Source organism: Oncorhynchus mykiss, chromosome 9 (assembly GCF_057628025.1).
Source record: "Oncorhynchus mykiss isolate SJ-2025 chromosome 9, ASM5762802v1, whole genome shotgun sequence".
In the NCBI taxonomy this organism is placed as follows: domain Eukaryota; kingdom Metazoa; phylum Chordata; class Actinopteri; order Salmoniformes; family Salmonidae; genus Oncorhynchus; species Oncorhynchus mykiss.
The window spans coordinates 31,672,093-31,684,130 of NC_143030.1; the positions used below are offsets into that span (position 1 = coordinate 31,672,093).

The 12,038-nt window shown below is 44.3% G+C and overlaps 1 protein-coding gene across 1 annotated transcript in view; it reads left to right on the top strand.

Annotated features, from left to right (window-relative positions):
• Positions 1–10,822, top strand: part of ablim2 (actin binding LIM protein family, member 2) — a 104,959-nt gene extending 94,137 nt beyond the window's left edge. Inside the window, exon 22 of the mRNA XM_036987766.2 lies at positions 6,084–10,822. Within this exon, the coding sequence (XP_036843661.2) occupies positions 6,084–6,197 (114 nt within the window). The 3' untranslated portion in view covers positions 6,198–10,822. The remainder of the gene's footprint in view (positions 1–6,083) is intronic.
• The last annotated feature ends 1,216 nt before the right edge of the window (positions 10,823–12,038 follow it).

Below are 12,038 nucleotides of genomic sequence, written 5' to 3' on the forward strand. Positions count from 1 at the left end.
AGGGCCACATGACTATGGTCGGTTGGTGAGCCAAGGGTTGGAGACACGCTCTCCAACCCAAGTCCTAAAGTGTGACTTTTGAAGGTACTCTGAAAATGTGCACTGATCAAAAATATAAACGCAACTTTTAACGTGCTGTCCCATGTTTCTTGGGCTGAAATAAAAGATCCCAGAAATTTTCCAAACGTACAAGAAGCTTATTTCTCTACATTTTTTGGTAGAAATATGTTTACATAGCTGTTAGTGAGTATTTCTCCTTTGCAAAGATATTCCATCCACATGGCAGGTGTGGCATATCATGAAGCTGATTAAACATCGCGATCATTACACAGGTGCACCTTGTGCTGGGGACAATAAAAGGCCACTATAAAATGGGCAGTTTTCCCACACATTCACACAATGCCACAGATGCTTCAAGATGCTTCAAGTTTTGAGGGAGCATGCAATTGGCATGCTGACTGCAGGAATGTCCACCATAGCTGTTGCCAGAGAATGAAATGTTCATTTCTCTACCAAAGCCGGCTCCAACGTGGTTTTAGAGAATTTAGCAGTACATCCAACCGGCCTCAAACCGCAGACCACGTGTAACCACGCCAGCCCAGGACCTCCACATCCGGCTTCTTCACCTGCGGGATCGTCAAAGGGGGGGAGGAAGAGTATTTCTGTCTGTAATAAAGCCCTTTTGTGGGGGGAAAAAAACTCATTCTGATTGGCTGGACCTGGTTCCCCAGTGGGTCAGCCTATGTGGACGCCACAGGAGGTTGGTGGTACCTTAATTGGGGAGGACGGGCTCGTGGTAATGCCTGGAGCGGAATGGTATCAAATACATAAAACACATGGTTTCCAGGTGTTAGATGCCATTATATCCTTGTCGTTCCGGCCGTTATTATGAGCCGTCCTCCTCTCAGCAGCCTCCTGTGATGGATACAGTACTGTTGGTCAGGGTCATTGCTCCTGTGGTTACTGGCTGTCCTTTCACTAGTCCAGCATTCCTCAGGCACCAAATTATCTCTCTCTCTCCGTCTCTGTCTCTGTCTCTGTCTCTGTCTCTGTCTCTGTCTCTGTCTCTGTCTCTCTCTCTCTCTCTCTCTCTCTCTCTCTCTCTCTCTCTCTCTCTCTCTCTCTCTCTCACAAGGCTCCAGAGCTGTCTGCCTCAGCATATGTGTGTTTGTGTGTGTGTGTGATTATCCCCCCCGCCCTTACAAATGCACACTGGACTACTCTCACCACATTGTCCCAATGTTGTGAGGGTTGGTTTGTGGTAACGTTATCATGGTATTGTGTGAGTGTATGTGCGCTGTTGGCTGGGGCAGACGGGTTACTCCTCTAGCCTCACACTGAGTTATGGACTGCTGATTTATCATGCTGTTTATCTCCCCCTACGCATTCACCCTGTGTGTGTGTGTGTGTGTGTGTGTGTGTGTGTGTGTGTGTGTGTGTGTGTGTGTGTGTGTGTGTTGGTCTCATGTCAGTGGGTTTAGAATATCTCTACTTGTCTGTGAGTGTGTATGCACTTACTGTATGTGCCACTGTCCACAAATCACATACGTCCTCTTATATGTGTCAGGCTATGGGTTTGTGTGTGTGCGTGTGTGTGAGACGGAGTGACTGTTTTCAGATGATAAGTCATCATCTCTCGGGGTGAAGCAACATTATCCAGGCAGTAAAGTTTTTTTTATCTCAAACTGGTGATTTCATTTTTCACTCATACAAACCCCATCTGTGTGTGTAATACCACGTAGAGCCAGGCCCCCGCACACACACACACACACACACACACACACGCACGCACACACAAAGGTTTATGCAAATCTGCTGTGGAATCCCATTAAACCCACCATGAGATCACACTGTGTTTTGCAGTATGTGTGTGTGTGTGTGTGTGTGTGTCGATATTTACCAGCGGGACAGACGGTGGTTTCCCCGTACACAGACAGACAGACAAAGACAGATGCTTCTATTATGTGTATGGATGGTTGTGATTACCAAGAGTTATTGAGTCATTCGTTCTGTGCTCAGAACCGGTGAGACTAACAATGCATGTGGAGATTATTACTAGACATAAAGTGTCTTAATGCAACACCACAACAATGAGCTCCAAATACAGATGTCTGGATTTTGATGACGTAACTGAATGGAGACACTGAGGCTGCACTGATCCGACATCAGTTGTTATCTTAACTACAGTATTAACTACAGTATTTCCCCAAGGCCTTGTTGGTAGTCTAGGTATGGTTTTCGATTTATAGTAAGTAACCTGATTCCAAAGGTTGTAAGTTTGAATCCAGCAGTTGTTTTTGAGGGCCTCCGAGTGGGCTGTGCCACTAGAGATTCTGGGTTCGAGTCCAGGCTCTGTCGCAGCCGGTCCGCGACCGGGAGACCCATGGGGCGGCGCACAATGTGCCCAGCGTCGTCCGGGTCAAGGGAGGGTTTGGCCGGCAGGGATATCCTTGTCCCATCGCGCACTAGCGACTCCTGTGGCGGGCCGGGCACAGTGCACGCTGACACTGCCAGGTGTACAGTGTTTCCTCTGACAGATTGGTGCGGCTGGCTTCCGGGTTAAGAGGGCATTGTGTCAAGACGCAGCGCGGCTAGGTTGGGTTGTGTTTTCGGAGGACGCACGGCTCTCGAACTTCGACTCTCCTGAGTCCGTTCTGAAGTTGCAGTGACGAGACAAGACTGTAACTACCAATTGGATACCGCGAAATATGGGAGAAAACGGGGGTAAAACCAATTGAAAGCTATTTATTTTTGTTTTAAGCCTATCCCACAAGTTAACCCTTACCTTAAGGTATTAACCTTAAGTTAATGCCTAACCTTAAGATTTCGGAGTTAATACCTAAACTTAACCCTAACCTTAAAAATGTGGAGTTAATACCTAAACTTAACCTCAACCTTAAAATAGTGGAGTTAATGCCGAAATCTTAACCTCAACCTTAAAATAGTGGAGTTAATGCCTAAACTTAACCCTAAACATGTAGAAATTTGACATTTGTAACAACTTCGAAATTTGATCTTTGAGAAACATGGATGAACGTCTAATTCCGACGTGAGACTGTGAGACCTAGTTGCTGTGTGTGTTATACAACATAGAGCTAGGTCCACACACAAGCACACACACACACAGATTTATGCAAATCTGCTGTGGAATCCCATTAAACCCACCATGAGATCACCCTGTGCTTTGCAGTATGTGTGTGTGCGTGCGTGTGTCGATATTTACGAGCGGGACAAACACACAGACACCCCAGTGGCTTCCCCATACACAGGCAGACAGACAAAGTCAGATGCCTGTATTATGTGAATGGAGGGCTGTGATTACTAAGAGTAATAATGTCAAATGGAAATCCAATATGGATGGTGTTAAGAGATAGATGGGAGGGGTTGAATGGAGCTGAAAGTTGGGAATAATAAAAACTAATAACAACAACATAACTAATGTAAAACACACTGTGTCCGTAAAACATACACTACCGTTCAAAAGTTTGGGGTCACTTAGAAATGTCCTCGTTTTTGAAAGAAAAGCAAATTTTTTTGTCCAATAAAATAACATCAAATTGATCAGAAATACAGTGTAGACATTGTTAATGTTTTAAATGACTATTGTAGCTGGAAAAGGCAGATTTTGTATGGAATATCTACATAGGCGTACAGAGGCCCATTATCAGCAACCATCACTCCTGTGTTCCAATGGCACGTTGTGTTAGCTAATCCAAGTTTGTCATTTTAAAAGGCTAATTGATTATTAGAAAACTCTTTTGCAATTATGTTAGCACAGCTGAAAACTGTTGTTCTGATTAAAGAAATAATAAAACTGGCCTTTAGACTGAAGTTCTCGTACAACGCTGTGTACTACTCCCTTCATAGAACAGCGCAAACTGGCCCTAACCAGAATGGAAAGAGGAATGGGAGGCCCCGGTGCACATCTGAGCAAGAGGACAAGTACATTAGAGTGTCTAGTTAGAGAAACAGATGCCTCACAAGTCCTCAACTGGCAGCTTCATGATTAAATAGTAGCCGCAAAACACCAGTCTCAACGTCAACAGTGAAGAGGTGACTCCGGGATGCTGGCCTTCTAGGCAGGTGTGTGTACCATGTTGCATTCATCTGATGTGATGCCAGCAGTGTCTTGCCCAGATTCCTCCCTTCTCCGCTGGAGATGCCTGGTCGTTATGGAAACTAGTTGATTGACCGTCACACGATGACAGCCCGATTCTATACTGAACAAAAATATAATAATAATATTCAACAATTTCAAAGATTTTCAGTTCATAGAAGGAAATCAGTCAATTTAAATAAATTCATTAGGCCCTAATCTATGGATTTCACATGACTGTGCAGGTGAGCAGCCATGAGTGGGCCTTTGAGGGCATAGGCCCACCCACAGGGGAGCCAGGCCTAGCCAATCAGAATGAATTTTTTCCCACAAAAGGGCTTTATTACAGACAGAAATACTCCTCAGCACCCCAGATCCCCCTTTTCAGACGATCCCGCAGGTGAAAAGCCGAAGGTGGAGGTCCTGGGCTGGCGTGGTTTCACGTTGTCTGCGGTAGTGAGGCCAGTTGGATGTACTGCCAAATTCTCTAAAACGATTTTGGAGGCAGCTTAGAAATAAACATTACATTTTCTGGCAACAGCACTGTTGGACATTCCTGCAGTCATCATGCCAATTGCACGCCCCCTCAAAACTTGAGACATCTGTGGAATTGTGTTGTGTGACACAACTGCACATTTTTAGAGTGGCCTTTTATTGTCCCCAGCACAAGGTGCACCTGTGTAATGATCATGCTGTTTAATCAGCTTCTTGATATGCCACACCTGTCAGGTGGATGGATTATATTGTCAAAGGGGAAATACTCTCTAACAGTGGTGTAAACAAAATTGTCCACAACATTTGAGAGAGAAAAAATAGTTTTTGTGCGTATGGAACATTTCTTGGATCTTTTAGTTCAGCTCATGGAAGAAAAAAAAAATGATTCCATCGTATACTTTTGACATTTTGGGGGGTTATAGTATTTGTAATGTGAGCCAAACAGGGGATAGACATGGTTCTGAAGCATGGACTTTGATTTGGTGTGTTAAATCTTTCATTAAAGAACCAGTGACCAATGATATTCTCATGCTGAACACAACAGTAGGTTTTGGGTCACACATGGATGGTATGAGGTTGAGGTTTCGTGGTGAAGAAAGTTGCGTAAGATGTGTGTAAGTGTAGGTAAATTTGGACCAGAGGATAACGTAAGTATGATAAGCTTATGTTAAGCATTATACAGCACTTATCTCAAATAGAATTGAAATACAAAAGCAGGTTGTAAGCACAGCTTAAGAGGATGAAGCTCCTAGCAGGTCCAGCCAGCCCTTTAGGCCTCATTTTAGGGGTTAGTGTTTGCCATCCCACACAGGCCCTCTCTCCATCTGTGGTCACCCCAGACATAGTGTGTCCAAGTCAGGCCCTCAGCTCTGCTCCCCTGGGTTTTTAAAAATGTAACTAGGTACAGTGAGTTTACTGCCTTGTTCAGGGGCAGAATGGCGGATTTTTACCTTGTCAGCTCGGGGATTCGAGCTTGCAACCTTTTGGTTACTAGTCCAACGCTCGAACCACTAGGCTACCTGCTGCCACTAAGGAGTGGGGTGTGGTGGTGGGGGAAAGCACAACACCTGTCACTGCGGTCTCTCTCTCTCTCTCTCTCTCTCTCTCTCTCTCTCTCTCTCTCTCTCTCTCTCTCTCTCTCTCTCTCTCTCTCTCTCTCTCTCTCTCTCTCTCAATTCAATTCAAAGGGATTTATTAGCATGGGAAACATATGTTTACATCTCTCTCTGTGTGTGTGAGAGTGGTGTTGTTACAGGGGCTGAGTGAGGCGACTGCACTCAAGTGCACTTCACAGGACATGGAATCCTGCACTTAAACAGATGGCTAAATGCACTGAACTATGTATTTGATAGTATCTCTCTCTCTCTGTTTGTCTGTCTGTCTGTCTGTCTGTGTCTGTCTGTCATATTCCCACTATTTTGCTTCCACAGATTGTCGGTCCTGTCATTCTAATGAATACAAACATATTGTCTTGTATTCTTGTCTCTTCCAGAGACACCTCTCCCCAGAGGACTTCCAGCATGTGTTCGGGATGACCCTGGACCAGTTTGACCGCATGGCCCTGTGGAAGAAGAACGACATGAAAAAGAAGGCACGCCTTTTCTAAAGCCAAGTGACTGTAACAGGGATAAAAATAGCATCTCTAGTCTACAACGTCTGTCCAGTCTGGAAGAAAGGAAATCAGAAAGAAAAAAACCCCCATCAGAAATCATCTATATATGCACCGCCATACGACGTTGCGCCTGCGAATCATCATCTCTGCCAGAATAAGGAAGGTGGAGACATTTTCACGATGTCGCCGTGACCGACATCCAACGTCGAGGCAATGTTCGTCACATATAGCTTTTGTATGCGTTGTGGTCTGAATGTTATTTTTTTATAACCTTTGGGGAGGTGGGGGGAGATGCATTTGCATGGCCCGTTGACACCACTCCTCCTCTTCCCCTCTCCCCGCCTCGATGTGAGTTCTGCATCCCCCTCCCCCTTCCTCCCCAAAAAGAGAAATAGGCTTTTTTTCTCTTTGTCTCTGTTTCTTCCTGGTTCAACGTCTGCCTCTTCTACGGTCTTTATCTCGACTTGGAACAATATCTCTGTCTGTTTTCTATCTGTTTCGTTTTCCCCTCTTTTATCATTCCTGCTATCTGTTTTTCTTACCCTCTCTTAAGGTCTCTCTCTCTCACTTGATCTTTCCTTATCTACCGTGTCTCATTTAAGGTCTCGCTCTCTCTCTCTCTCTCTCTCTCTCATCCCCCCCCCTCTGTCTCTCTCTCACCCCCCCCCCCTCTGTCTCTCTCTCACCCCCCCCTCTCTCTCTCATCCCCCCCCCCTCTCTCTCTCATCCCCCCCCTCTCTCTCTCATTCTCCCCCCCTCTCTCTCTCATCCCCCCCTCTCTCTCATTCTCCCCCCCTCTCTCTCTTTCTCTCTCTTTCTCTTACCACCTCACATCTCCTCTTACTCCTCTTCTCTGTCTTTTTCCATCTCCTTTTCTTTCTTTCTTTCTTTTTTTCTTCTTTCTTTCTTTCTTTCTTTCTTTCTTTCTTTCTTTCTTTCTCTCTCTCTATCCTCCCTTTCCTCGCTGTAGCCTGTGCTAGCCTCTAACTCACCACAACTTATAGTCTCATATCTGAACAACAGATGTATCATTTTACAGCAGTGGAGGTTAAGATAGGAAAAGTTTATCTTCTCCTTTTTTAAGTGGGTAGTTTGTTTGATAGCCATGCCGTGATTTGTTGATAGAGGGCTGTATCTTACACACGCCACTCATAAATCAGTGAAGATGGGAGTGTTGGGGTTGGATCAGAGCCAACAGCATGAATCATGGGTAAAAACAGTACCATAGGCACCACTGATACCCATAGCAGATGTATAGAGCCTCAGGTTCTTTCAAGCCCTGTTGTCAAACACTGCCTTGCCAGACACTTTTACGTAAATCCCTTCCCATCAAAAACCGACATTATTTTTATAAGCTATTTTTGACTCCTGGATGGCCGTCATCCATTCTGTGGAAGTGTTCAGATGTGAGAATCGTGTTGTTATGACACCTTTATCATCTGCTCCCCCCTCATTGTCCTCACACTATCTAACACAGGCCTGCAGCAGCACTTGAGCAATACAAGTTAAGCCTTGCTTAATGAATTGATAATGACATACTGACATATAATCTGTACCTTCTGTGATAGAGGATGAACCCTTTCTATGTTCGTTGTTTGTAAGTCATTTGGCATCCACTGCCACATATGTAGTGGGAAAACATATATTGGCTTGGCCAAGTCTTCAGAAACTCCAACAATAATTCAACCGTAAGTGGCATACAATATACATGTGACATACAGCGTACATATATTTGTCTCGGAGTTTGTTATGCAAGCCAAGGTATATATTGCCTCTAGGGCATGCATGCATATGAGAGATGGTCGAGGCCATCTACGATGGAAATGTATGAAAATGTTTGTAAAAACATTCTCAATTTGGATCATTTTGGTCCCTCATTTTGGTTAATTATTTTATGCACATTTTGTAACACAACTTTTGTCCAATGAAAAGCCCAATTCAGATGCTTTTGTTTGGCATTTATTTATAGACATCTTAAAGGGAGGATGAGGATGGTCATCTTTAAATCGAATGGCTATAGGGCAGGTGGATTGGAGAATACATGCTCAATATAAATGAAAAACACAGTCAATCTGAATAAATATCAAATTAGAGTTTTGCTCCATCGGTAAGTAGAACAATAAGCTGTCGTCATCAAAGCTCATGTCTCCTGACTTCTAAGGTCAATCTGAAATGAAAGCGCTTTTATCGAAATTCAAATCAAATGTATTTATAACACCCATTTTGCGTCAGCAGATGTCACAAAGTGCTGATACAGAAGCAATGGAGTCGACCACGTATTGAGTGTGCCTCGTTGAACGTGAATGCCAATAGTGTTGCAGAATTACATTGTCAAATCTAATGTCTGCTTATATCGAATGATCATTTATGCAGTTTGGAAGAATGCTGTGTGTATGGATGTGTGTAAGTTTTGACCTTTTTGGATCACTGTTACGACATCATTGTAACATTGAAAGAAGGTTGATGTAGCGTTATCAATGGCGAGGAGGGCTTTCCCAGAACAGAGATCACAATGGAGGGCTGTTCGGAAACACTGTGTTTGTTTTTGTGTTTGAACAGCTGTGGAAACAGTAGTGTAAGCTGAGAGGCAGAAACTAAGGAACACATATCCAGGTCTGAGCTCTGAACTTGCCCTTAGGCACACACAGATCTGGGATCAGATTCCATTCTCCTAATCCTAACCTTAACTATTAGGGAGGAAATGCTAAATGTGTCTTAGTTCAGTCAGTGTCTACACTCTTAGAAAAAAGGGTTCTTCGGCTGTCCCCATAGGAGAACCTTTTTTGGTTCCAGGTTGAACTCATTTGTCATTTGGTTTCCATGTCCTCAATTGAAACCAACAAGGGTTTTTCAAAGGGTTCTCCTACAGGGACAGCCAAATAACCCTTTTAGGTTCCTTATAGCAGTGTAGGGCCAAGTGCATTCTGTTTTGCTCAAGGGTCAGGCCAGATCAGCAGAGCTCACATAGCCCAGATACACACTAGGCCAGATCAGCAGAGCTCACATAGCCCAGATACAAACCAGGCCAGACCAGCAGAGCTCACATAGCCCAGATACACACTAGGCCAGATCAGCAGAGCTCACATAGCCCAGATACACACCAGGACAGATCAGCAGAGCTCACATAGCCCAGATACACACTAGGCCAGATCAGCAGAGCTCACATAGCCCAGATACACACCAGGCCAGATCAGCAGAGCTCACATAGCCCAGATACACACCAGGCCAGACCAGCAGAACTCACATAGCCCAGATACACACTAGGCCAGATCAGCAGAGCTCACATAGCCCAGATACACACCAGGCCAGATCAGCAGAGCTCACATAGCCCAGATACACACCAGGCCAGATCAGCAGAGCTCACATAGCCCAGATACACACCAGGCCAGATCAGCAGAGCTCACATAGCCCAGATACACACCAGGCCAGATCAGCAGAGCTCACATAGCCCAGATACACACCAGGCCAGACCAGCAGAGCTCACATAGCCCAGATACACACTAGGCCAGATCAGCAGAGCTCACATAACCCAGATACACACTAGGCCAGATCAGCAGAGCTCACATAGCCCAGATACACACTAGGCCAGATCAGCAGAGCTCACATAGCCCAGATACACACTAGGCCAGATCAGCAGAGCTCACATAGCCCAGATACACACTAGGCCAGATCAGCAGAGCTCACATAGCCCAGATACACACTAGGCCAGATCAGCAGAGCTCACATAGCCCAGATACACACTAGGCCAGATCAGCAGAGCTCACATAGCCCAGATACACACTAGGCCAGATCAGCAGAGCTCACATAGCCCAGATACACACTAGGCCAGATCAGCAGAGCTCACATAGCCCAGATACACACAACCCGTTGCACAACCCGTTCATCATCTCTTTAGGTAAACAGGCCTCCCACTCAAAGGAATCAGCTGCGTGTCTCTCTTACGTCAAGGTCAATACAGTGTTGGATTCACAACTTTATTTACGCTTTTGATACAGGAAATCGGAAGGAGCTGCCCAATAGACGCAATTTTTTTGCTTCCGATTTATTTTGAATATAGAGACATAATAACATATCATATGGTCAATGTGTGGCTTCTGTTTTTGCTTGTTTGATTGTAATGGAAGCCAGATATTTATGAATATCCTATGTATGCAGGTATATGTCCATTGCGCCACTATGGTCACAGAGAAGTGTGTTACCATGTTTGTTATAGAATGTCCCGTGAAAATAAGTCTGCCTCATTGTATTAACCCCAATGTTATGGAATGACTAGTCTTTATCAAATATGTTGTTCTTTTAACCTAATGGCTAGGCGTAACGCGAAGCCGTCTCTGTGGCACACAATTAGAATTATGCTGACATTGCCGTTATGCAATATGATGACGCTAAAATGAATTTGGCTCCGTCACAATCTATTATTTTGCACTGTGTAACCAACGGATACCATATGCTGTGATTCGATGTTGTTGAGGCCCTGTGGAGGATGATGAGAGGCTGAAAATATGGCTTAATATTATTCTAATGCTGTAACTAAGCCTTTTGTTTAGCTTTTGTTCTTATTTGGCTTCGCTGGTTTGCAAGAAATACTGATGTCCATCTTTAAATAAATGTTTCATTCAGTACCGTTTCTTTTGATGTGTGCTGTGGTTTTATGGTAATTTAACTGGTCAGAATCTTGACTGTTTGGGTAGTTGCTTGAGCAGTCAGTGAAAACTCTTTTGTGTTATTCTCAGACAAACTGAAATGTTTCAGTGGCACCTATCAAACGAGAGTAGCTAACTTTGTATACGTGACAGTCTCTTCTGGTGTGAGGAAAGTTTGTTCCAGACACAACAGACATCCTTATTGGTTCATATCAGGGCTCTCCAACCCTGTTCCCTGTTCTCCGACCCTGTTCCTAATCGAGTGTACCTGATTCTAATAATGAGCTAGTTGATATGCTGAATCTGGTTAGTTACGACTGGAGTTGCAGTGAGAAACGACAGTAGGGTAGCTCTAGAATAGGGCTGGAGAGACCTGGTTAATATTCATTTAGTCCAGAGGTGTCAAACTCGTTCCATGGAGGGCCTTTTTGTCTTCTGGTTTTTGGTTGTTCCTTCCATTTAAGACCTAGACAACTAGGTGAAGGGAGTTCCTTACTAATCAGTGACCTTAATTCATCAATCAAGTACAAGGGAGGAGCGAAAACCCTCAAACACTTGGCCCTCCGTGGAATCGGTTTGACGTATGTGATTTAGTCTGTCTCTAAATTAAATTAGAACAGGACATCCGGTTTAAACCCAGTGAACAAATATGCAACTTTGTCTAATTTGTTGCTCTGGGACAAAGGAAAGAAGATTTCTGGGTGCAGTCTTGCTACTGAATCATTTTTCCACACTGAATCTATTATGTTGAAACAGGTGCTGATGAAAGGAAGTGAATCATTGTTGTCATTTGATTCATCATGGTTTTGCATAGCCTGTATGTATAGTAAAACGGAGACTACAGAGATGAGCAATCTGCCATTCTGTGTTAGTCTATTTATTATCTTGATAGGCCTGTATGTTGATAAATAGTTATTATATCAGCTGCCTCAAATCCACTAGACTGACTATTTAAAAGGCAAGGACCCCCACCCCTTATCTGTGATTGGGAAAGCCCTTGTAAGCTACGGCTGCGATTGGCTACTACTGTGTCCATCTCGTGTCTTCTTGACAGCTGGAATATGCTTCTGTCCCATCACCCACGGAAAGTACTGATGGGCATTTATTTATTTTTTCTTCGGTGAACCGGCTCATTTGGCTCCGTTCACGTAAAAGAGCCGGCTCATTTGGCTCCCAAACGGCTCTTCGTTCA